General features: G+C 36.2%; 1 protein-coding gene across 4 annotated transcripts; it reads right to left on the reverse strand.

Annotated features, from left to right (window-relative positions):
- Window positions 1-301: 301 nt before the first annotated feature.
- On the reverse strand, window positions 302-20774 carry LOC131698887 (YTH domain-containing protein 1-like). 4 transcript variants are annotated; one of them, XM_058993561.1, is made up of 18 exons: window positions 20499-20774; window positions 17494-17595; window positions 16605-16918; window positions 15515-15893; window positions 14920-15009; window positions 14188-14241; window positions 13114-13208; window positions 12725-12833; window positions 12500-12617; window positions 11883-11967; window positions 10263-10429; window positions 7592-7671; window positions 6421-6457; window positions 6278-6317; window positions 6056-6100; window positions 5004-5069; window positions 2567-2701; window positions 302-1967 (listed from the first exon to the last, which is right to left on the reverse strand). In XM_058993561.1, exons 1-18 carry the CDS (start codon window positions 20524-20526, stop codon window positions 1752-1754), a joined length of 2160 nt encoding a protein of 719 aa, XP_058849544.1. In that variant the 5' UTR covers window positions 20527-20774; the 3' UTR covers window positions 302-1751. The 4 variants fall into 4 exon arrangements, with proteins under 4 accessions (XP_058849544.1, XP_058849549.1, XP_058849552.1 ...); XM_058993566.1 differs by lacking the exon at window positions 6056-6100; XM_058993569.1 differs by lacking the exon at window positions 14920-15009 and having other exon boundaries at window positions 20499-20773.
- Window positions 20775-22485: the final 1711 nt, after the last annotated feature.

The raw sequence follows: 22485 nt of genomic DNA on the forward strand, positions 1-22485 counted from the left end.
TAAATAATAAAAGCGCACGTCATGCATCAGAGAGCTGTCTGTTTAAAACAGCTGCTGATATTTTCTTTTTTAATTTTACCCAAAATCCATTCTGCCCTGTATTAAGTCCAATGACCATTTTTCTTTTTCTTGCTAAAGTGTTTTAAACTTTAATCTTAATCTAAATTTCAGACTGGTCAATGAAACAGACAATTTATCAGCAGATGTGGATTTCAAAAAGGCCACCTTTCTTTAATCCCCAACATTTGATCAGTCAACAATTGGATGAAAACTTCTGAAGTTTAAAAAAAAAACTGCTACATGAAACAAACATTATTTATAGTTTAGGTTGTATTCAAGGGATATTTTCTTAATTACCTTTTCAAGTACAAAATCTCTCCCCTACATTTGACACCATGTTCTCCTTACCAGCTGTAATATCAAGTCAGTGCAAGAGTCATTCTCTTCTGATTTTAGAACCTGTAAGCACTGTATACAGATGACTTGGTCTCAATGAGGAAATGCCTAGTACCCAAGCTAAATCATCCCATTAAAGCTAGAACTAATTTAATAGATGGTTTTCAAAACACAAATGAAGCAATTACACCAGACACTTTTTACTTAGCAACTTCACAATATGTTCTGGGTTAAAATTGAACAATTACATCCAGTATCCACGGCTCCCTCTAGTGGGCTGCCTCTGAGTGTACAGGATTATAAATAAAATAAACGAATACTATGATTCTTGTAAAACCAGTTTTGAATATATTATATTTAAAAGAATTCTTTTAAATTCCCACAGATTTCTAGTTTTAAATACCATCATGCTTGTAGGCAGAGAACACACCTCAAGCATTTAAAGAGATTACGCTAATATTTGTACTAATTCAAATTCATAACATGAAAACCAATGTCACCGAGTCCAGAAAAGACTAAATACCAATATACATGCATTTCTCCCAAATAAAATTGTACTTACAAAGCCTGTACTTTGAAGAAAAATATGGTCTTAGCATGAAACAATTCCAAAGCAAAAATACAATCAGATTTTTTTTTTTTTATTATTTCATATCAAAGGTATCACTAAATGATACTCTACCATTTTTTTTTTTAAACCACATACTAAAAGTTGTGTACATCGCAAGCCACTGTATATTAGTTTAAGCCATATATAGTATTGATTGGAAACCTAAGTGGTCCTAAAGGAAACGGTTGAAAATAAGTTTAAAATAGGTGGCAATAGTGTCTTAATATTGCTTTTATCTTTCAACACTGGAAAATACATGGTTTGAAATCTAAAAAGGACTATAAAAAAAGTACTTGCTACAACACTGCCATACAGTCATCATTACACTGTACAAGTACAGCTGAATACTCCTTATTAGCAGCAACATCTTCATTTAACCATGTGCAATAACAAACAAAGAATGTGGCGAGAGCAGGGATACCATCCCTGGTTTTCAGGATTAACACATAACTGGGCAACAGTAAAGGCAAACAGGTAGTTGTGTCCATATAAAACAGGATATATACATATATTCTTGCACCTGCTCAAATAAAAAATAAAAACAAAAACAAGAAAAGGTTTAAGATATGCATTTTTGGTAGATTTTTCTCCAGTTCGTTACACTACATGCACAAAACATACATGGGCCATTGGTTCTAATATACAAAAAAGTAATTTGTTTTTTGTTTCTTATAAAAAGGGACAACTTAAACAAAGTTTCACAATTGTAAACACAAAGGATTTTGTATTCAACAGTGCTGGGTTATTATCTTCGGTATCTTCCCCTTTCCTTCTCCCTGTCCCTGATCCGCTCCCTCTCTCGGTCTCTCTCCCGGCCCCTGTCACGTTCTCTGTCTCGGCGTGTGTCCCTGGGTCTGTCGCGCTCACGTTCCCTGTCCCTTTCCCGGGGACGGCTCCTGCGCCCGCTCACCACTGCCTGTGTGCGCCGCAAGAAGTCGTCCACTCTCATGTCATAATCATGCTGTTAGACAAGAAACAAGTTTATAGTTTGTAAATGACACCTTACATTAAAATTGAGAAATAAAATAAAAGGGTTACCATTATTCAATTCAGCAATTAAATTAGAATTCATTGGTATCCTGTACTTTGTGTATTCTAGTTCATTATAAAGCTAAATGTAAAGCTCCCTGGCACTTAATAGCAGGTGACAATTTTGGTGATTAAAAGCTAAAAACGGTTGGATTCACAGAATCACACCTTACAAATTTTAGGTCGTCCAACATTAACACAAATTGGGGTCTGTGAAACCTGAAGAAGTGGTGCAATTAAAGCTTGTGGTTTTACATGTTTACCTGCAGGCTGTTACACCACTGTAAAATGTTTAAATGTACATGACATGGATTTATCTCCAAATGTAATGTTAGACCAACCAGGACATTGGGTTTTTAAACAGCATCTAAAGCATTCAAGCTGCTAATGAGGCAAAACTAGCCAGTTGAAGCATTTGGATGAGAACTATGGTTTTACTTCAAGTTAAATTTTGGGTATTTTTTTAAAGTTTTAGCTTGCATCTCATGGCCTTTCAATAATCACAGGAGATAAACATGCAAGAACACCTACCACACGTTTGTCTCTGTATCTGGTGTCATGTGGCACTGGGTGATGTCCGGAGTATGGTGGGTGAGGTTGAGGTGGTGGTGGATGATGCTGGTAATAAGGATGATGTGGTGGCTGCTCCATTCCAGGATAGGGGGGCTATGAAATGCAGACAGCTGTTAGACGGATATCACGTTGTGTGCAGGTAGGTTCACTTAACAGCTGCCCCTTGCTTTCTTTCTAAACATGCCTCTTCTAGAAAATGAGCCATGCAATAAGGAATTATTTGTAATTTCTGGTTACCGTTCATAATTATGCATTGTGTTGTAACAAAATGTAAAATTATCCATTCAAGGGGTAACAATTATTTGACTGGTCTTATTTGATTACTATGATACGTTAATTGTACTACAACATTATTAGCTCCACTTATCTCTTCCATGTTATTAACTGAAATCCACCAGAAAGCACATTGTTTTGATAATCTGTCAGCCACAGTAAACTACATGGACCACTGAAGACTTGCCACCAGTTTCGTTAATCAGATACAACAAAAGATTACATAAAAAAGCTTGGGAGTTCTGAAAGCTTGTTTAAGATTCTGATCAGAACTCTTTTTAAAACATGTATTTAGGTCTCCATGAAAGAGATTGTCTGTCTCTTTAACCACAGCCTGTCAACAAACAATGAACTTTTACTGAATGAAGCACTTGAGAAACCAGCCGACTGGTTCCTTTTCTTATGGGTGCATAACATTGTGAAAGATACAGTTTGACTGCATTTAACAGAGAAGTAAGATAAATTCAGGTTTATTTTGGGGGGTTAGAAATTGGGGTGCACCGATAAATCAGTAGCCTATCGGCATGGCACAGATATAAGGGGAAAAAAAAACAACCACAAATCGGCTATCGGCAGTTTTTTGTTATTTTAGCCGATAATGTACACCGATATTCATGCTTGAATTTCTTCCAGCACATAATTTAATGTTTGGTCAGGTGCGCTTATTGTAATGACACAAGAACACTGATACACTCATTTTCCCAGTGCTGTGTAACGTGCAACCAAAATGCAATAAATACGCCTCAATCGCAGTGTTTTACTTATTTATTTTTAATATCTGAAGACAATAGGAAAGTGAGTTGTGTGCAGAACAGACTTGATGCTACATTAAATCCAACGATGAACTGCGAGTAGAATATTATTCTGATGCTTTAAAAAAAAAAAAAAAAGTTAAATCCTAAATAACATTGATAGTTTAAGTTGTTGTTGTTAATAATAATAATAATAATAATAATAATAATAATAATAATAATAATAATAAGTAGTAGTAGTTTAGAGTACAAATAAATATAAGTATAAAAGTATATATAATTTATATTACTTTATATACTTATTATATATATTTATTATTCGGAAGGAAATAGTATTAACTAGGCAAATCATTGTTCAAATGCAGCATCGATGCGCGGTTAGTTACTAAACTGCCTCTGCGATGTCTCTGCTCCGTCACGCTCTTTGGCAGCTTAGCATCACCTCAGGTCCTCCTCCGTAGCTCACTTGATCAAATCCTTCAACGTTTGCTGAAAAGCAGTTTTTTAAAACCAAGTCTACAGCAGCAACAACAATCTCACTAACTTCCAAGGAGTTGTGGCCTCTCTAAATGTTAAGTGGGAATTACCTTTTGTATTTTTTGTTTATCTTGCTCTGTTTGTTTATTTGAATCTGTGTTAGGCGGCATTTTGAAGGTGGAATTGATTACTGTGCCGTCTTGTTTAGTAACAGATTCAAGTTTGACTGAATTTTGTAACCGGATATTTTCATGACATCTTTTTGTTTTTGATTAAGTGAACAATTTAAGTTGGACTGCATTTTTAAATAGTGTATGCTTAAAATAAGAATTTAACAAATGTTATTGTAGTTGACATTGCGTAGGCTAATTTTTTTCTTCTTCTACGGTACAGTATAGGTCGAAGTTATAATACGCAATGTTTAACAGCAAAATGTCACATTATATATTTTTTCTACAGAAGTGTTTTTACTAGTACAAATGCAAAGTGTTATTTTTGTGTTGTATAGATTGCTGACAAGCACAAAATATAATACTATGTTATTCTTACTTTGTGTTCATTTTCTGAAGTAAATGCAACAAGTAAACAATACCTGTTTTTGTCAAAAACAACAAGTAAACAATATCTATTAATTGTTTAACATTTATAATTATAAAACAGTTTAAATATAGGCCCTATGTCTTGTTCTAGTAGTTTACCTGCACTATCTATTATTATCGGTATCGGACGACATGGGTAGATAACCATCGGCTATCGGGATCATCCAAGAAAGTCTTATCGGTGCACCCCTAGTTAAAATTGTTGGCAGGTAGTATGCGTACCCATGAGGAAGGATCAGTGATTAAAAGCATTACAAACAATAAACAAAGTAAGAAAAAATAAATAATACTTGCCATTCCCTGCCAGGGAGGGGGTGGCCCGATGCTGTGATGAAATTCCCTCATATAATCATTGTAAGACTGAAAACAGAACACATTGTTTTGTTTTAACCAAATATGCTGATTAAAATAAAGCAATCAGAAGACATCGCTGTGCACTGACAGCATGCATTTTTTCCAATGTTTTTAATTTATTCTTGAAATTACAACTTCTGGAAACTGAGAAATACTGACAGTTTTAATTTAATAACAAAAACATTTTTAAAAAATGTTCAGGAATTTCCACAAGCTACATAGAGAATAAAACTCAGGTTGCACCTATAAAACGACAATAGAAAAAAATAGTGCAGCCAACATCTGGACAATTAAGTTCCATCTACAATCGCTCAAAACTAGATGGAATTTGATTGGTTTCAGATTTGAAAATTACTGGTTTTATTTTATTCCTGCTGATCTTTGGAAGCTAAGTGAAAAATAAAACAGTGGTGGATCATTCATTTTAACTTTTTTTACTGCTATTTTGTTATTTCTGTACTGTACTAAAGTTTGTGGAGACAAAAAAAAGAGAAATAAAAAATGTCACCGTGGCTTTGGCTGATGCATAGCACTAGGTTTGTTTTTGCATAAAAATTCACAATAGAAACTACACAATAGTGAAAAAGTAAAACAAGAAGGATCGACAATTACATTTTTGAAACTAAACACTTTTAAACAAAACAAATCAAACAGATTTCAAAGGAAATTTAAAAAATACTAATTCTTTTTGTTTAGTTCCTCTTTATACACTTAAATGAAGAAAGAAACGCAACAATAGCACCATAAATGGACCCTATTGTCTAAACTATAACCCTTTCACCTTAACCCTTTAATGCCCAAATTATTTTTCCCAGTCTGCAAAACAAGCTTTGGAAAGCAAAAGTAATTCTGTTGATTTGTCATTTGAAAGACAAATTTAACATTATTTTATATATTTAAATGAATGGTTTCAAAAACGTGTAAATGTGGATACATTATTTTATTCTAAGACAACATGGGCCAAAAACCTGCTCACTCCCAAGCAAACTCACCTTGTGCTGCTCTTGGGAGGTTTGACGTGGCCAGCTAGGGAGTGCCTGTGCGTGCAACAGGTGTCAATTGTGTTATATTGGTGAAAAAAACAAAAACACACACACAATTTTCTACAACAGGCACTAAAGGGTTAAGCCAAAAATAAATAAATAAATAAATAATCTGAACTGTTCATATGAACACAATTGTACTTGCTTTTTTACAAAATTCAGGAAACTCACCCCATTTAGAAACACATCCCGTCTCACTCCTGTAAAACGTCTGTTGGGAATGAAGTTACTTGTTAAAAAGGGATCTATTCATTTGATATAGGGAAACAAAGCATAAAGCAAAATTATCTAGATATGAATTATCAGGAACCTACCTGTCTACATGTTGATTTCGAGGGTCTTTCATGAAACCTGTTTAAAACACCAATACATTGATTAATAAATTCAAAGCAGATCATATTCTCAATTTACTTCAGTAGTACTATCCGCAACATAATTTTAAAAAGTACAAATCAAGCCATACTAAACAGCAGCACTTGTATTGGAGATGAATGGAAGTAACTGGAGCAAGACAACTTAATGACTGTTGTAAATCAAAATGAAACATTCACTAGTGTACTGTTAAACCTGTTAATACATCAACCAAGGCAATTGTGTATGTATACAATGCCATCTATAATGTACATTTACATGGATAGTAAGGGATTGCTCCCCGACAACTGCCAACAGGAACACATTAGCCTGGAATCAAAGTGCTCATTATAATAAATGTCTTACATACAGGTTCGAAAGTAATTGGTCTTCTGGGGTGGGTGGGAGCAATATTTCTCTCAGTATACAGTACATCCAAACTACATCACACATTTCAAGAGAGTAAGGAACAGGCACCTGCACCGCGCACAGTAAATGCTTCCATATACCTGTTACTCTCATTTAACCTTCACAAACATTTTGTAACAGATATCCAAGCATAGATATACATTTACAGATAAAGGAAATAGTCAAAACTTTTGTCTACTTAATTCTATGATTTAAGTGTTTGGTTTATAGTTTTAGTTTAACACCAATGAATAAAAACAAAAAAACTCAAGTGCCATTGCTTAGCAGCTGTTTGAATTGGTCTCATTTTAGTTCAACTTTGTTCCCAGTTCAGATATAAAACAAAGAAATAACAGATTTAGAGATTAAAAGGGGGGCTTCACTGAACGCCGTGGTTAACATTAATCTTGGACTAATGTTACCTTAGGTTCTCCAAAAGTAGTGATCATAAAGGTTTCTGGAACCAATGCACTAAAATCTGTTTACAGTAATCTTTGACTTTATTAGTAAGGTTTTAAGGATCAGTGTATTATCTATGCACGTACATATTTTCAAGAAAGAACAATGCTCAACCTGCCCAATACAGTTATGTGGACAATGCACATAGGTAGTAAAATACTAAACAAACAGAGTCCACACATTTCAAAATTAACAGTATTAAAAATGGGGGGGTTTACTCCTTTAAAAACGTCACCCTCAATAATGTGATGAGTACGAGATAATGACCTGGTCTCTGAGGAAATTCAGGTGGATAGTCAATCCTTGGTCTTTTTCTGCTTTGCATGTCAAATTCCTCTGGTCGACGCCTACATGAATTAGGTAAATAATTAAGAACAATATTGTGCATATTACAATACAGTGAAAATACAATTGTATCCCAATTAGGCATGTAAATCTCCTTTCTCACACCCAATGTTAAACTTACTATGACAGGACAATCTGCAAAGTCAAGAGTCTGCAGTATACATACATAATATGTAATTTGAAATGCAAGTCTAAACATGACAGCTTTTACATTTCTTTTTTACTAAATGTTAAAAAAGTCAAATTGTTTTGCTAATGGTTTCACCACTTGGCAGCAACAAAATGCAAGTCAAATGATATTATTGTTTCAAAGTGTATTCTTAACTAAAGCCTCTATCAAACAAATGTAACCAAAATAGTATGAACTCCTTAGGCTTTTTGAAAAGCAATATATGTGGACTCCCTAGAGATAAGTTATGATGCATGCATGCTTATAGTACTTTTTTTAATGGTTAATTCACAAACCAGACATTAGTTAGCAGAAACAGTATTCATAAAATCCAGGACTAAACCAGGCAGAATGTGTGCGATATACAAGACAGGATTAAGGTAGAGGGATCTTAATAAACTTGTTTTCTGTTGCTGTTTTAGAAGTGAAACCAGTATTTTTGTCATTGGGGAAAACCAATATATTTTTTATTAGCACTGTAATATTGGAGGAAGGCTTAAAAAACCACATACCTACATGCTGTCACTTTATAAAGACTGTTTTACCTAAACATGTTATACTGCAAGTGCTCACTTGCAAGTGCATACATACTTTCAGAAGCCACTGGCTTCTACATGTACTGTAGCCTTAACTGACCATCTATACTGTAGTTGTGCATACAATCTAATCAGTGTAAACTACTGTTACTTCAAGTATCTATCCCTTTCTAGTTAAACTTCCAGACTCATATATTACTGGGTACATTAGTTTTTGCATACATTTATCTAATTTATCACATTTATTACCATAATACAACTTAGAAAACTTTCCTTTTTTTTGAAAATATTGCAGATTGCACTAATGAAAAATTGTATCTACAGCAAATTCAAAAAAAGAAGCTGGTTAAAGTGGCAACATACCGATTTCTTGTAGTTTTGTGACTGTGTTAACGATGGCATTAATTATGATAGAAAAGTTCATAAAAGCAGTCCAACTAATGATTTATGGTCTAAGCCACAAACACAAAAGGAGGGCCTGGCAGGCAGAGCTGGGTTGGTAGCAGTGATATTTTGCAGTCCATTGCAAACAAAAAACAAAGGAAAACTCCATTTTTATATATATGTATATTTACACAGCACTGTGTACCCCCTTGGCTCATAACTTCAGCTGGGTTCTCAGTCCATTTAAGCCTTTAACGAATGGGGTACTGCCAGGTTTCCTCCTACCTTATGTGTATACAAAAGTCCTTTAGGGAAAAGAAAATGGAAACACTCCTTGGGCTTTTCTACCTACCGCAGGATGTGTTTCCACAATAGGAAACGTTACCAATGGCTTTAGCACCATCACAACACAAACATCCACAGTCCTTTTCAGAAGTGAGCAGTATAAACCATTACTTTTCCTTCTATGCTGGCATGGGGGAAATGCATTAAGGAGCATGGGTATTTCAGTTCATTCATAAGGTTTCTCCTCTTTTTCCTTTTTTTTTTTTTTTTTTTTTTTTTTTTTTAAAGGAATACTTTAAAAAACCCTTTTAAATTCCAAAGTGTGGCAAACATACAGTGTTCATATACAGCAGTGCTCAATTAAGTTGATCCCTGAAAACCCTAAGAAGTCCATAGGCACTGCTGCAAGCACAGCAACAGCAACAGCCCGTCTTTGTGGCCCTTGGGAGACCCGGCAACAAACCAGATTCCCCCTTTGAAACCGGCCTATCACTTTTCAGCAGCTCAGCAGAAGGATGTGTGCATTCTTTTTGTGGCTACTTTTTTTTGTGTTAAAACAGAACATTTTGCATGGGGCACACCACGATGGCAAAACTGAGAAAGTCCCGCAAAAATGCTCCTCTTGAAAGCATAACTTAATATAGATATATAGATATATATATATTTTTTTTTTATTATTATTATTTTCCCCTCAAATTGAGGCATCATCTTCTGAAAAATTATTATGGCTTCGTTATAAAAGTCCCATATCTGATTAGGTTTATCCCCAGGGATACACCTGAAAGAAAAGGCTTTTGCAAGATATTAAAACAACGGTTCTATAAATAAAAGTAAAATAACGTATGTATTTAAAAAAAAAAAAAAAAAAAAGCAAGCATGCACTCTCCCCCCATCTGCTTAAGAGAGATATTTAAAGCATCTTTCTTTTAGCTCTGGTTTGTAGAAACTGCAACCAACCTAGTTTACCAAATCAAATATCAGATGTAACATTAACTTCTACAAGTTATGTGAGGATCTCCATCATTTTGCTCTCCAAAACGATTTGTGTGTGCAATCCTCACTGAAGCCACAAGTCGTCCATGTAGCTCTTTTTTTTTGTTGAGGATTTCATATTCTCCCTCTTCTGTACTGATGACACAACGGTGATGGTGAATCTCAAAAGCTCCGTCATGTTACTCCAACACAAGTGCCTACTAGCAGTCCAAAGAACATTTCTAACCTTCCCACATCGCGACCTGGTTCTCGGCGGGCGGGGCGTCCTCTCGAGCGTGGTTGAGAATTTATCCTCCTCTTGTGGCGCATTTTATGAATCACCTGATACAAGTCAATACTTTCATCAGGAGGAAACAGTAGGCAAAGCTGAGTTCCACATTCCAATTCAATTTCCTTTAAAATAAAAAAAAAAAAAAATAAATTGTCAAAAGAAACAAAAAATGTAAAACTTAGTAAGTGTTGATGCAACACAAGCTACTTTTGGGAGTACCATTAATATATTATATGCCCAATTCATAGTACTAGCTTAAACATGTTTATGCACACAACTTTAATACCTCATTTAACCACCCAGATGATTTTTTTTTTTGGTAATTTCCATGTTAAAAATGCTCTTTTTGCAGATTTGTCACTCTTAGCCCTCAAATAAGCAATTTGGACAGTTTTCAAAACAATTTGCTATATGTTTAATACACACTTTTTATTGTGATTATGATAAAACGGAAATACAGTATTTCAATAGAACTTAAATAACAAAACAACGTGTTTACAATTGTAGCATTATAATATAGATTACAACATAACATTTTTTACCCCCCAATGGCAGCATTATACAAGTATAAATAACATAATACTTGTTAAGGCATATCACTTTTTAGAAATTATTTTGTGTGATAGATTTCAGAGCAGACACACTTAAATCCCTCATCAATATTAACATCTATCTAGCACATATACATGAGAAAACTTGCAGATTTTCAAATCAGGTCACATACAGTATCTTCCCCAGTTTCAGGCACAGGTGTATAGCGCGGTTATATGAATTCTGTGAAGTGTAGGTACAAGAAATAAATACGTCGTTTTAACCAGTACCAAACCTGACAAGGCTTCCTTACAACCTGTAACACCAACAAATAAAGAAAGAAATCTCCTCGTTTCACTCTCTGTAGATACACAGGCATCCATTTTTCACTCTCAGCTGTGTATATACAAATCACCTGGTCTGTCAAGCACATTTCTTAGGGACTGCTGCCATCTGCCAGTAAAAAACAAAACTGCATACACTTTTACAATACAGTTCTTATTTTTTTCCTTGAAGCACGTTAAGACGACGTGTTCAACTTTGCAGATGCACATAAGTGGCTGCACGCTATTCTCAGAGGAGTGACTAATTTGGACTCGCATGAGCTCCATGTGTAAATAAGCAACTGGGTTGTTAAGGAGCTATATTTTGTATGTATCAAAAGTGACTTAATGTTAAGGGAAGCTAGTATAAAAAAAATTGAATGTATTGGCTTACCTTTTCCATTTTTCCGATAAACTTAAAAGGTTGAAACAGTGATGACCAAAAAGTCTGTTCAAAATTGACCAATATTTACCACTTTTGAGAGACATTTCACAATCTAGTTTGAATGCTGGTATTTTAAAATTACTTTTCCTGTTGGTATAAAAGATCTTTCTTCTCAAGTAAAAGCCTAGTAACCTTTTTTTCCTGAACCATTAGAAGAGTCACCAAAAGGCAGATTATTTTTATACATACATACATACAAATCACCACAGAAACACATCATTTAGAATATAGCTGGTATTTACACAATTATAATTCTGAAATAAATGTATTCCAAACCTGTCCATCACGTCCAATTTTCACTGGCTTATGTTCATTCCATGGATTTGAGAGGTGTGCAGTTTTTGTGAAGGGCAGCTCACGTCTACCAAAGAAAAAATACAAACATTTAAATCATACAGAAAAACTGTTTTTTGACCAGAAATTAAAAAGCCTTCATTTTAAATTAATTTATAAGGCAAGGAATTGTCTTATTTCAAAATTAATCTGAATTGAGATATAAATACAGGATCAATTTATATTTGTAAGAATTAAAGAATGTTTTGGTCTGTTTAAAAGGATTAAACAAAGATTGATATTCACTATAAAAATAAATACATATTTAAACTAGAATGAGCTGCCGCTAATAGACGGCAATTCTGATTTTTAATGGTCAATTAAATTTGTGTACCTTGGTTCTATCAGACTTTCTACCAAATTTCAGGTTGTTTAATGTGATATTGTTAGCAATGGACCACAGACTCAATTAGGGCTATATGGATACTCATGGAAATGTATCCAGAGAAAGCATTTGAGTAGCATTTGCGTCTTGCTTATATAGTTATTCGCCCTGCAATAGAACTCTAAAGAGGTGTTAGTGTTAAGTAATCAAGAATAGGTTTATTTTATTTTAGTACCTGCAAATCCAGTCAATTTTGAACACACCCCCAAGCATTTTTGCATTCATTCCCGCTGGTAAAACCCAATGTATTGGTGACCCTCCGTGGTGGGATTCCGATGAAAGCCTTGCAAAACCTGAGGCGTGGAAAAAGTACAAAAATCAAGCAAAATAAAAAAAAAAAAATGCATGTACTGGGGTTAAAAAATATGAGCCACTATTCATATTGGTTCATTCCACTTACCCTGAAACTTTCCACTTTCTCTCACAGAGAATACCAAGATAACACTTCTGGCTGATCTAAATGCAGCATTTAGCTTCTTCTCGTTTACTGGAAGTGTGGACCACACCCCCTAAATTAAAAATAAATAAATAAATAAATAAATTTAAAAGATGCAATACCTAAGCAATGGACGCCCCAAGGCAGAAATTGTTCACAACAGAATAACAAGTAAAACGTACATTGCACCTGTAAATATTTAATACAAAACCGCTAGATTTATATATTTCTCTCCAGTGGAAACTGGGTACCAATTCTTTTTCAATAAAGTGATTTAACCCCCCCCCCCCCCAGAAGTTGGTCTTAAGTATAAAGTACAAAATGAGCAGTTAAACTTGTGATTAGTTACATACCTTAGCTTTGGCCAGGGAGACATTTTCGTGGTTATTACTCTTAATAAGGAAAAACCTTGCGTCTCGAAGTATATATTTCAGCTTACTTGTTGGATCTAAAAACAAAAACATGCTTTTACATACTTTTGTTCAATGGCTTGTGTTAAAACCAAGATTCTGAAGTATATGATTGAATATATGCAAAAAAGTCACTGGATTATCAAATCCACTGCATATGATGTGCAAACATTTATATTGTGCAGGAATCCTTGTAAACAAGTAACTGATTCCAAACATCTCTATGGAAAGATCTGAATGTATGAATGCTAAATGATGGCGGCAAAACTGCACTTCAGTTTGATGGCAGTGAGGTGAACAAAACTGCATTCTAGGTCGGGGTTTAACTAGGGCATTGTATAATCTTAGCATTACCTATCTAGACTTGATTTTCACATTTTTTGCAATATAGCCTAACATTCTACTTGCCTTTTTAATTGCCTCACCACACTGGTTATAGTAGATGACTCCACTATAACCTAGAGACCTTTCAAAGTCCTTGCTCCCTATTTCCATCCTGTTCATTTTATACTTAACATGGATTTTTACACCCAATATGCAATATCTTTTACATTTCTTAACTATAAAATGAATTTGCCACAAGAGAAGGTCTGAATCCCTTTGAATTAGCTGGGCTGTGGTAGTTCACTACTACTACCAAGTTTGGTATAACTTGCAAATTTAACAATCTTACAATGCATATCTTGATAAGTCATTTCTATAAATGAGAAAGAGTAAGGGTCCAAGTGCAGACCCTTGTGGTACTTCAACCAGTTCTGTATCCAATTTCATGTCTTCCCCTCTATCCCTGCTGATTTTAATACAAGTCTTTCATGTGGGACTTTGTCAAAGGCTTTTTGAAAATCAAGATAAATTATCTTATGCGTTGTCATCATCTACATTAAACATCCTCAAAAAAGTCAAGTAGGTTAGTTAAGCATGACCCCCATCTGCTGAATCCATGCTGGCTATCCCCTATAACACTGTTGCTGTATAAATGGTGGATAAGAAAAAATTAAATGTGGTTCTATAACCTACCTTTGCGAACAGCTCGCACAGAGGATGAAAGTTTGTCATGCTTCTTCTCTGACCCTATGTAACAAGACTAGATATTAAATCATATACAGAAAGCAACTCTCGCATGCAAGGTATATGTATTGAGAATTACTCCTTGCATCAAAAGCATTTTTACAATTCCAAAAATAAGTGGGTTTTTTTTTACACTACAAGTAATGAATGGGTTTACTTGACAGAACTGTGCATTACGATATTTTTACGAGGATCTTAAGCCGGTTTCAAGTTAGAGACATTGAAATCAACTTTTATATGTTGCATGAAATTTACACTATATGGAGGTAGCCAACAGGTGTCAGTAGAACACTGCCATATCACAAAATACAAGTATTCTTTAAAAAAAACAAAAACACACACACAACTAAAATCAGTACTGCTGTGCAATACTGGCTAATCAACAGATTATTGCTGCAAAAGAATATTCATCATAATTTCCAAGGGACAGCAAGACTACCATCTGTTAAGGTTTTCAACTGTAATCTTGCAATGTAACTTAAAGTATGAAGATCTCTCTCAACCCTTAACCTAATTAAATCAGTCCTCTTTTCTTCAGTAAACCTAACTTGAGTTTGCTGGAGATCCGACATGCAGATGGTTTTTCTGACCTAGTCATTATATGCAATAGAACAATAAACTACTGCTATCCAATGTTAGAACGGGAACCTAAACTTCTTCAGAATCATAAGAAGTTTATACCTGCATAAGATTCTGAAGCTGAGCTTCCACTTCTATCAAAAACGATTGGAGAAATCCCTCTAGCCCGCTTCTTCTCTTTTTTCTCCTTATCTGAACAGTAAATTGGAAAACATTTCCCTTGTGTTAGACTGTCCATTTGTTCAAGATAAAGGACTGTTCTACAATACTGTACTCCATTTGAATTACTTTAGGCAAATCTCCCTTTCTACAGATTTAACTTTGACACAACCAGGCAGCAACCCATAGTGAAAACTTCTAACAACATACAAGTCAACCCACAAATACACTTAAGGCTGCTCTGCAGAGCAGGCAGCCCTGAAGGATTGTAAACATGCTGTTAAGCAACTTATTTTTTATTAACTATAATTTTGAACAGCAGTATCTAAGTAAGAGCAGGAAAGTAAAGGAAAAGGGGAAAGGCAAAGCTGTATCTTGTGAAGATGCATTCCGTAGCGATAAAGCCTGCCTACGGGTTTTTAAAGGGCTACATTGAAATATAACTGATTTCAAAGGGTTCACAGGTGCAGGGTGAAAGACATCAGTTGCAGGAAGTAAAAACAGTTTGTGTGGGGAGAACAGACATAAATTAAAGTACCTGAAGCTTCAGATCCTGATCCAGATCTAATAGATTCCCCCTCGGAGAAAGACACCGACTCGGATTCAGAGTCGCTGGCCTCACTGCGAGTGTCGTAGTCATTTTCTTCATTCCTCTCCCGCTGATCTACCTCCTCTTGCTCATACTCCTCATCCTCATCCTCCTCCTCTCCCTCCTCCTCTTCATCCTCCTCTTCATCCTCCCCATCAACTTTATCACACTCAACTCCCTCCTCATCCATCCCCTCGTCCTCAGAGTTGTTTCCCTCAGAGGATGCCGAGCTTCCTGTCTCCTGGTCAGACCCGTACTCGTCTGAGTTTGCACCCTCTTTGGAAGAGCGGCTTGCCCTCCCGCTTTCCACACTGGTGCGACGCAGTTTCTGTTATATTAAAATGCACACAACAGTTTGTAGTAGCAACAGTTGTAAACACAACTGATTATACATCACAGGTTTAAACAATGTGGCAGTGGGAAAATTATTTTTTACTGGACAAAGACATGTAGATCTTACCTGAGAATCACAGTATAAAGAATTGTGTACAGAAAACACATTAAGTCAAAGTGTACTGTCTACACCCCAGAAACAGTGTCACACATGACCGCAATTTGGCAGCCATAATGTCATTGGTCAAGACCACCAACCTTAGCAGGCAGACTTTACATAACCCTGCAAATAAGAAGTTACTGCCCTAAATAGTCCCCGAGATGAGGCAGGCAGCTTTGCAAAATTAGAATACATTAATTCCTCTTGAACGATACCCACCACCAAACTTGACCTACAGAGAACCATAAGATTCTGTTGTAAGAAGCCTGTATCTCAAAGGATTAGATCTTTATCCGCCAAAAAGTCGCATGACCAAAATATAGTAGTAATCTTAAGACATATAAGGCTGAAGTGAAGGGTACTGTTAGATTCAAATCACCTGGAATTGCTCGAGATGTTCTCCTTAAAGGCATGTTCATAAAAAAATGTTTTTAAAAAGTGATGAGATTACAATATAGTATTCTCATTAGTTGAATGTATGCTTGTTTTAGGAATCAGAGTAACAGGATGTGCTTGCAAATGGCTTTTTATATTAAATATGTTTACCTGTGGTACCTCTGCCATTAATGGTTTAATCCTCCTGTCTGAATCCTTTCTTCTGCTCACAGGTTTTTGAGCATCCCTGGAGCTGCTCCCTCTTACAGAGTGGTTCTTTCTGTCAGCACAGTCCTTACTTCTATCATAGTGATATTCCTCATTCTTGTAGTCTGAAGAATGTCTGCCTCTGGCATTCATGGGTTTCTTGCTGCTGCTTATGGTGGAACCTGCAGCTCTCTTGACAGCTTGCCTGGTATAATGGCCTGAAGATCTTGGCCTTTTGCTGTCGTTATGGTCGCCTCGATCATTTTTCCTCTTTGATCCTGCAATTCAAAAAGTGTAAGCCAATTATTTTGTTTCAACGTAAAGCATGATATTATCGGACATACAGCTATTCAATATAGTACATAGTTATGGTATCATGTTTGTTTACCATATGCCGAAGCCACATTTCCATCTGCACCATGAAACCAGTCTGTAAAACTTGATCTTATCTCATTCCAGTGGGCTGCCACTACCCAAGGGCATGTTCTTGAATTAGTAGAATTAAGTATTTTCTTGATTGTAAAATTAACCAAGGTTAAACATCCATCTCTAAAGCAGTTTGCATTGGACACTCACTACCTTCAGAGCGCACACAATCCCAACAGAGGTTTATGAAGTCCCAATTCAAACCAGTTATATTTCTGCTGGTGATAAACAAAAAAGTACTAGTTTCAAGGTGTTTTTGACTCTGTCCCAGTGGTATATGGAGACAAGCTACTATTTTAATGCTTTAATACAGGAACAAAATGTATCTACCACAAAATAACTTAATATCAGGTGAAATTCAAGGCTGCCCTTTGACAATCTGAAATGTAAGGCATCACATTTGAGAGAAATGAAACACTGCCTCTACCTTTTTTCTCATTAATGTCATGTTCACTCTCAGGGTTGTACAGCTCATCATCTTGATCAGGTGCCTCAGTCAGGATGTCATCCAACACATTAAGTTCACCATCTGCAAGATAAACACTTAACGTGAGGTTCAGGGACCAAAGTGCTTTCTGGATGCACCTGCTTCTAGTTATCTATATTGCAGCTGTAAATGGACAATGCATACAACTATCATGTTAATCTGTTTGTAACACACCACTGGGCACAGAACTGTTCAATTACAGTATATCATAATACTGTGCATCATAACAATATATAGACAGTGTTACATCTTGACTCAATTTATACTGTCTGAAATGTCCATTAGCACTTTTTTTGAAATGACCAAACAGTGACAGGGGGAGGGAAATATATTCACACCGAATTAAAAAAATGGATTAGCATGAAAACAAATCATCGTGTTTACAATCTTATCATAAAGCATTTCACCCCACCCCCTCTATTCTCTGCATGTAAATCAATTTATACTTGATTACCTTAATCCCAGATTATTGACTGCACACTGTCCTCATGCAACAGTTTGCATTGTATTGAAGAATCTCAGAGGTGATGCACTTGCAATTTATCTCAGATGTCAATACTATCTGCATTCTGCGGTTCTTATAGTAAATTTAATTTACAGCAAAAATTCAAAAAAGCTTTATTGGTTTACCCCATCAGATTTGTGGTTTCATCGTTTTTTGTAGCCCAAAGGGAACAATGCAAAAACTGTCCAATAATAATATTAGTCTACTCCTTATGCACAGTGTGCATTAGAAATTGAAAGCCCTCACCCGCCTGACTCAAAAGTAAATAATACTTCGTATATAGTTTTGTCTGAGTGGGTAAAAGCCAGACCAAGACAAAACTGTCTGGACAGGTCATTAAAACATCTTAAAACCTTTATCACACAAGTACGCCTTTTCTATAGCCTCCAAATAGGGCCTAAATAACTGTGGCTTTTTTTGTTTTTTATCAATTAAAAAGCAGGATTGGGTAAAAGCCAGAGCGAGACACAAGTTCCCAGACAGGGCATTAAAAGGGGTCTGGTTGTCTTAAAACCTACAGCAAAGTATGACTCCCTCCCCATTAGTCCACTTTTGGATGAAGAACAATGAAATGAACTGGAAGATAACAGCAAAAAAAAAAAAAAACTGTCTATGTTACTAGCCCCGACTTTGTCACTTCAAATATATTTTTAGTGGTTTGTAAACAGTAACGAAAAACGCAAGACACTTGTGCACGTTATCCACCCCTCTCTGACTTAGATTTTGAACAAATTATTGAAATCCGAAACGTTGTTGAATTTATTTTTATTCCTCAAGTTTGTTCTGCTCACTGTGTCTGCACTGACAGGAAAAAAATAATAATAACTCAGTGCTGTCTGAACTCTGCCATCCCCTGGTGTATTTTTTCAATGGCAATATGCACACTATAAAAAAAATGATTTACTTTATTTTACTCATCTTTTAAGGATATTTACCAAAAAACACTAATAATGGTTTTGCCTTAAACATGATTTATGCTTTTTTTTCCCCCTTCAAATCCATTGTTTTACCTGGATTATAAATGCAATAAGGCCCTGTAGGGCGTCCACATATACACTGAATATATGTTCTTCTCAGGGGTTGAAGGAACTCGAACTTGTGCCTCACATTGCCCGGGCGTCTGTATATTCGACGTACACGGACGCCCAGCCGGGTCTTATTGCATACATATTGCCAAACAGAAATTGTTACTATTTGTATCGTTAGTCAATCAAATATTGTGATATTACAGGAAAATGGTGTGGATAAATGTTAAGTCACTGATACGTAGAATCATTTAGCAATCCACATTTGCAAACCTTCCTTACTTGTCAGTTAAGCAATGTTAAAGGCTATGCAATGTTAAAGGCTTACTAACATTCAGAGGAAAATATTTGTGTGTCTCATGTGACAGTATTTTAGTTAAGATTTTTCTGCACTGTGATATTTTGTAATAACTGTAAGTCACCCCGAATAAGGGCATCTGCTAAGAAATAAATAAATACATAATAATAATAATAACAATTTTCTTGATACTACTGCAGTGTTTGGGAATATGGTAATTAGTATTTTTGCCAATTTGAAATATGGGAACTGCTATAATGACCGCTCTTTTTCGCATGTAGACTATAGGGAAGGTGTAATTTTGTGTAGGTTAAGACTTCAGACCATTTTTAATGCCCTATCCGGTAACCTTTGTCTTGGTCTGGCTTTTACTCACCCGCATTTTAATTGATTAAAATAATAATAATAATAATAATAATAATAATATGGAGGTTAAGTTGTAATTAGGTTGTATATGTTTTAAGACGTTTCTTAGTTATAATTCTGTGAGTTGAGTCTTTGTGCGGCAGCATTTTATGTATTTAAAAAAGTATTACAAGTCATATGATGATTCTTTTTCAATCTGACGTTATAGAAAATGAGTAATTGTGTAGTATATGTCAAGACATTGCTACATATTTTAATCCCCCGTCCGGCAGTTGTCTTGGTCTTTACCCATTCCCTAAAAAAACACTTGCTGGATACAGCAGGCAACAAACAGTGCGATACAAAAAAATCCCGTTCAGAAAACGACACTGCATCATGTCTGCGGATGGATATTAAACAGTAAACCGTTTTACAACAACACAGTTTTGCAATTGTTTTGTGTACTTTAAATCTCTAGATTTAATGTTTTTCTTAAGTTATTTCTTGCTGGGATGCAAAATTGGACATTATTCAAACACACAATAAGACATCGATCTTTTAAAACAGAGGTGCGCTCCTTAAGACATGGATTTCTAAATGCTGCATGTTATTAATCACTTCCACGAAAAAAATAATAACCATGTAAAACGTTTCAGGTCGTGGAATATCTTAATTACACAGATTTAGCTTTATTATAAAACACGCTGTGCCCGCCTCCCTTTTCCGGTTTCCGAAAAATATCAGAACCTAAATAAAAACACCGAAATAATACCTTTCTCGTCCCTTCTGTCGACCGCCATCCTCTTCCCCGTTCTGTGCTTGGCGCTTTTTCAGCAAAGTCGCTTTGCTTCGCCTTTCCTACCGACTACTTTGTTCTTTTTTCGAAAATGATTGTTATTAAAACTGTTTTCTTTTTCCTTTATGTTCTCCCCGTCGCTACTGGCAAAATGGCGCCCGACGTCTCTCTGCTTGCTACAATAATACGATTACCCACAATCCGCTCTGCAGCGCGTCACAAAGCCAATGCTGCTGTCCCACCTCCGTCACGCTGCGGGGTGTATTAAATCACAACACAGGGAACACAATGAGACTAAATAAATACCCAATAGTTTTAATTATTGTTATTATGAATCAAGTACACGGGAGAAACACTGTAACACATATATAACGCCGCTCCGAAGCCATGTTTTCCTAAGAACTACTGTACCTACACCTGGGTCACGCGCCCGTTGGAACATGCATGTCAGCGACATTCTTACCCTGGCCACTGTGCTGTACTGTATGCATTAAAAATTGCAGGACTGCTGCATGCACATGTCAAGATGTTAGTGTGACATGCAGACAGACTCCATAAATCCCCAGATTATGATACACTCAAATGGTGTGCTAAAGAATGTTCTTGGCAAATCTCAACAGATTTTGACAAGGAGTTTCCAAGATAATTGAAAAACAAACCAAAAATAATACTGCTGAAAAGTCCCACAAATGCTGTTGGGTAATGACCAGCGAGGTTTGGGAATTGGCAGTTCCCTGATATGCACAAAGCATCACATTTCTATTTCAGGGAACCAGGGTTATGATAATAACACAACACTCCCTTTTAAGTAAGAAATGTAACCATTACCGAATGGGATATTTCTCTTATAACCCGAATTACCTGAGCACTTACATCAAAGGTGGTCCTTTAGAGCCCCATCTGCATCAGGCGTTTTCTCCGCCCCCTGGAGATATCAATGACTGTCGCACACGGATCAGAGCCATTTTTCTTTCAGCCTGCCTGAGAAAGGCATGAGACTTTTCAATCAAAACTATGGTGATAAATTAATATTTCACTTTTTCAGTCCAAAGCAGCGGTGAGGTTACTGACATTCCAGAGGCTTCTGGGCCTGATGGCAGCAGCATCTCAGATCCTTCTCTTAGGGCTTTAACAAATGAGCCGTCTCCAAGCCTGATTCAACCACAAGGTCCTTCACCCTGTCGTGGACTAACACAGCCTGCTCACAGTGTCTTGTCACTGTATGGAAGCTCTCTCGTGGTCGAAACAACCAGCTCCCCTGTGCTTGGGCAAAGTTTTGTGCAGTGTCATGGGGAGAGAGGTGGTGACTTAAGGCACTGTCTGGAATGTGGGAACAGTTTGGACTGGTGACTCCATCTGGAGGTTGTGAACCTCATATGGGCGAAGTTCGGGTGTGCAGAGACAGACCTCTTTGTGACCCAGGAGTCCACCCATTGTCCCCACTGGTATTCCATATTGGAGAGTGTTCACCCACCTGGCATAGACGCACTGGCCCACAGATGGACCACCATTGCCACTGCTTCCACTGCGCATGGAGAAGATCAACTCGGGTTTTCTGACAGGGTCATTGTTACCCTTCAGAATACCAGGGCAGCGTCTATGTGCTCCCAGTACAGCTACAAATGGGGTGTCTTCCAGACGTGGTGTCAGTCGGGGGGACTGAACCCCATGACAAAATATATCTTGCAAAATATGTAATTAGAATTACTTAGAATGTATAATTGAGTGATAATGAATCAAAGGCATTGTTCTGCCTGTCTATAAATAACTAAGGTATTTATAATGTTAAAATTAGGTTAAATAAACTTGGAAGTGTTGTTATTTTTTAGCAAGGATGTTTCTGAGCACAATAAAAATAATATCTGCCTCAGGGGGAGTTTTTCCTCCTCACTTGCATATTCTTTGGACTCCTTATTAATTACATTAACACAAGACATTATGAAAGCTTTACTGTACATTGACC

This window comes from Acipenser ruthenus, chromosome 2, assembly GCF_902713425.1.
Source record: "Acipenser ruthenus chromosome 2, fAciRut3.2 maternal haplotype, whole genome shotgun sequence".
Classification (NCBI taxonomy): Eukaryota; Metazoa; Chordata; class Actinopteri; order Acipenseriformes; family Acipenseridae; genus Acipenser; species Acipenser ruthenus.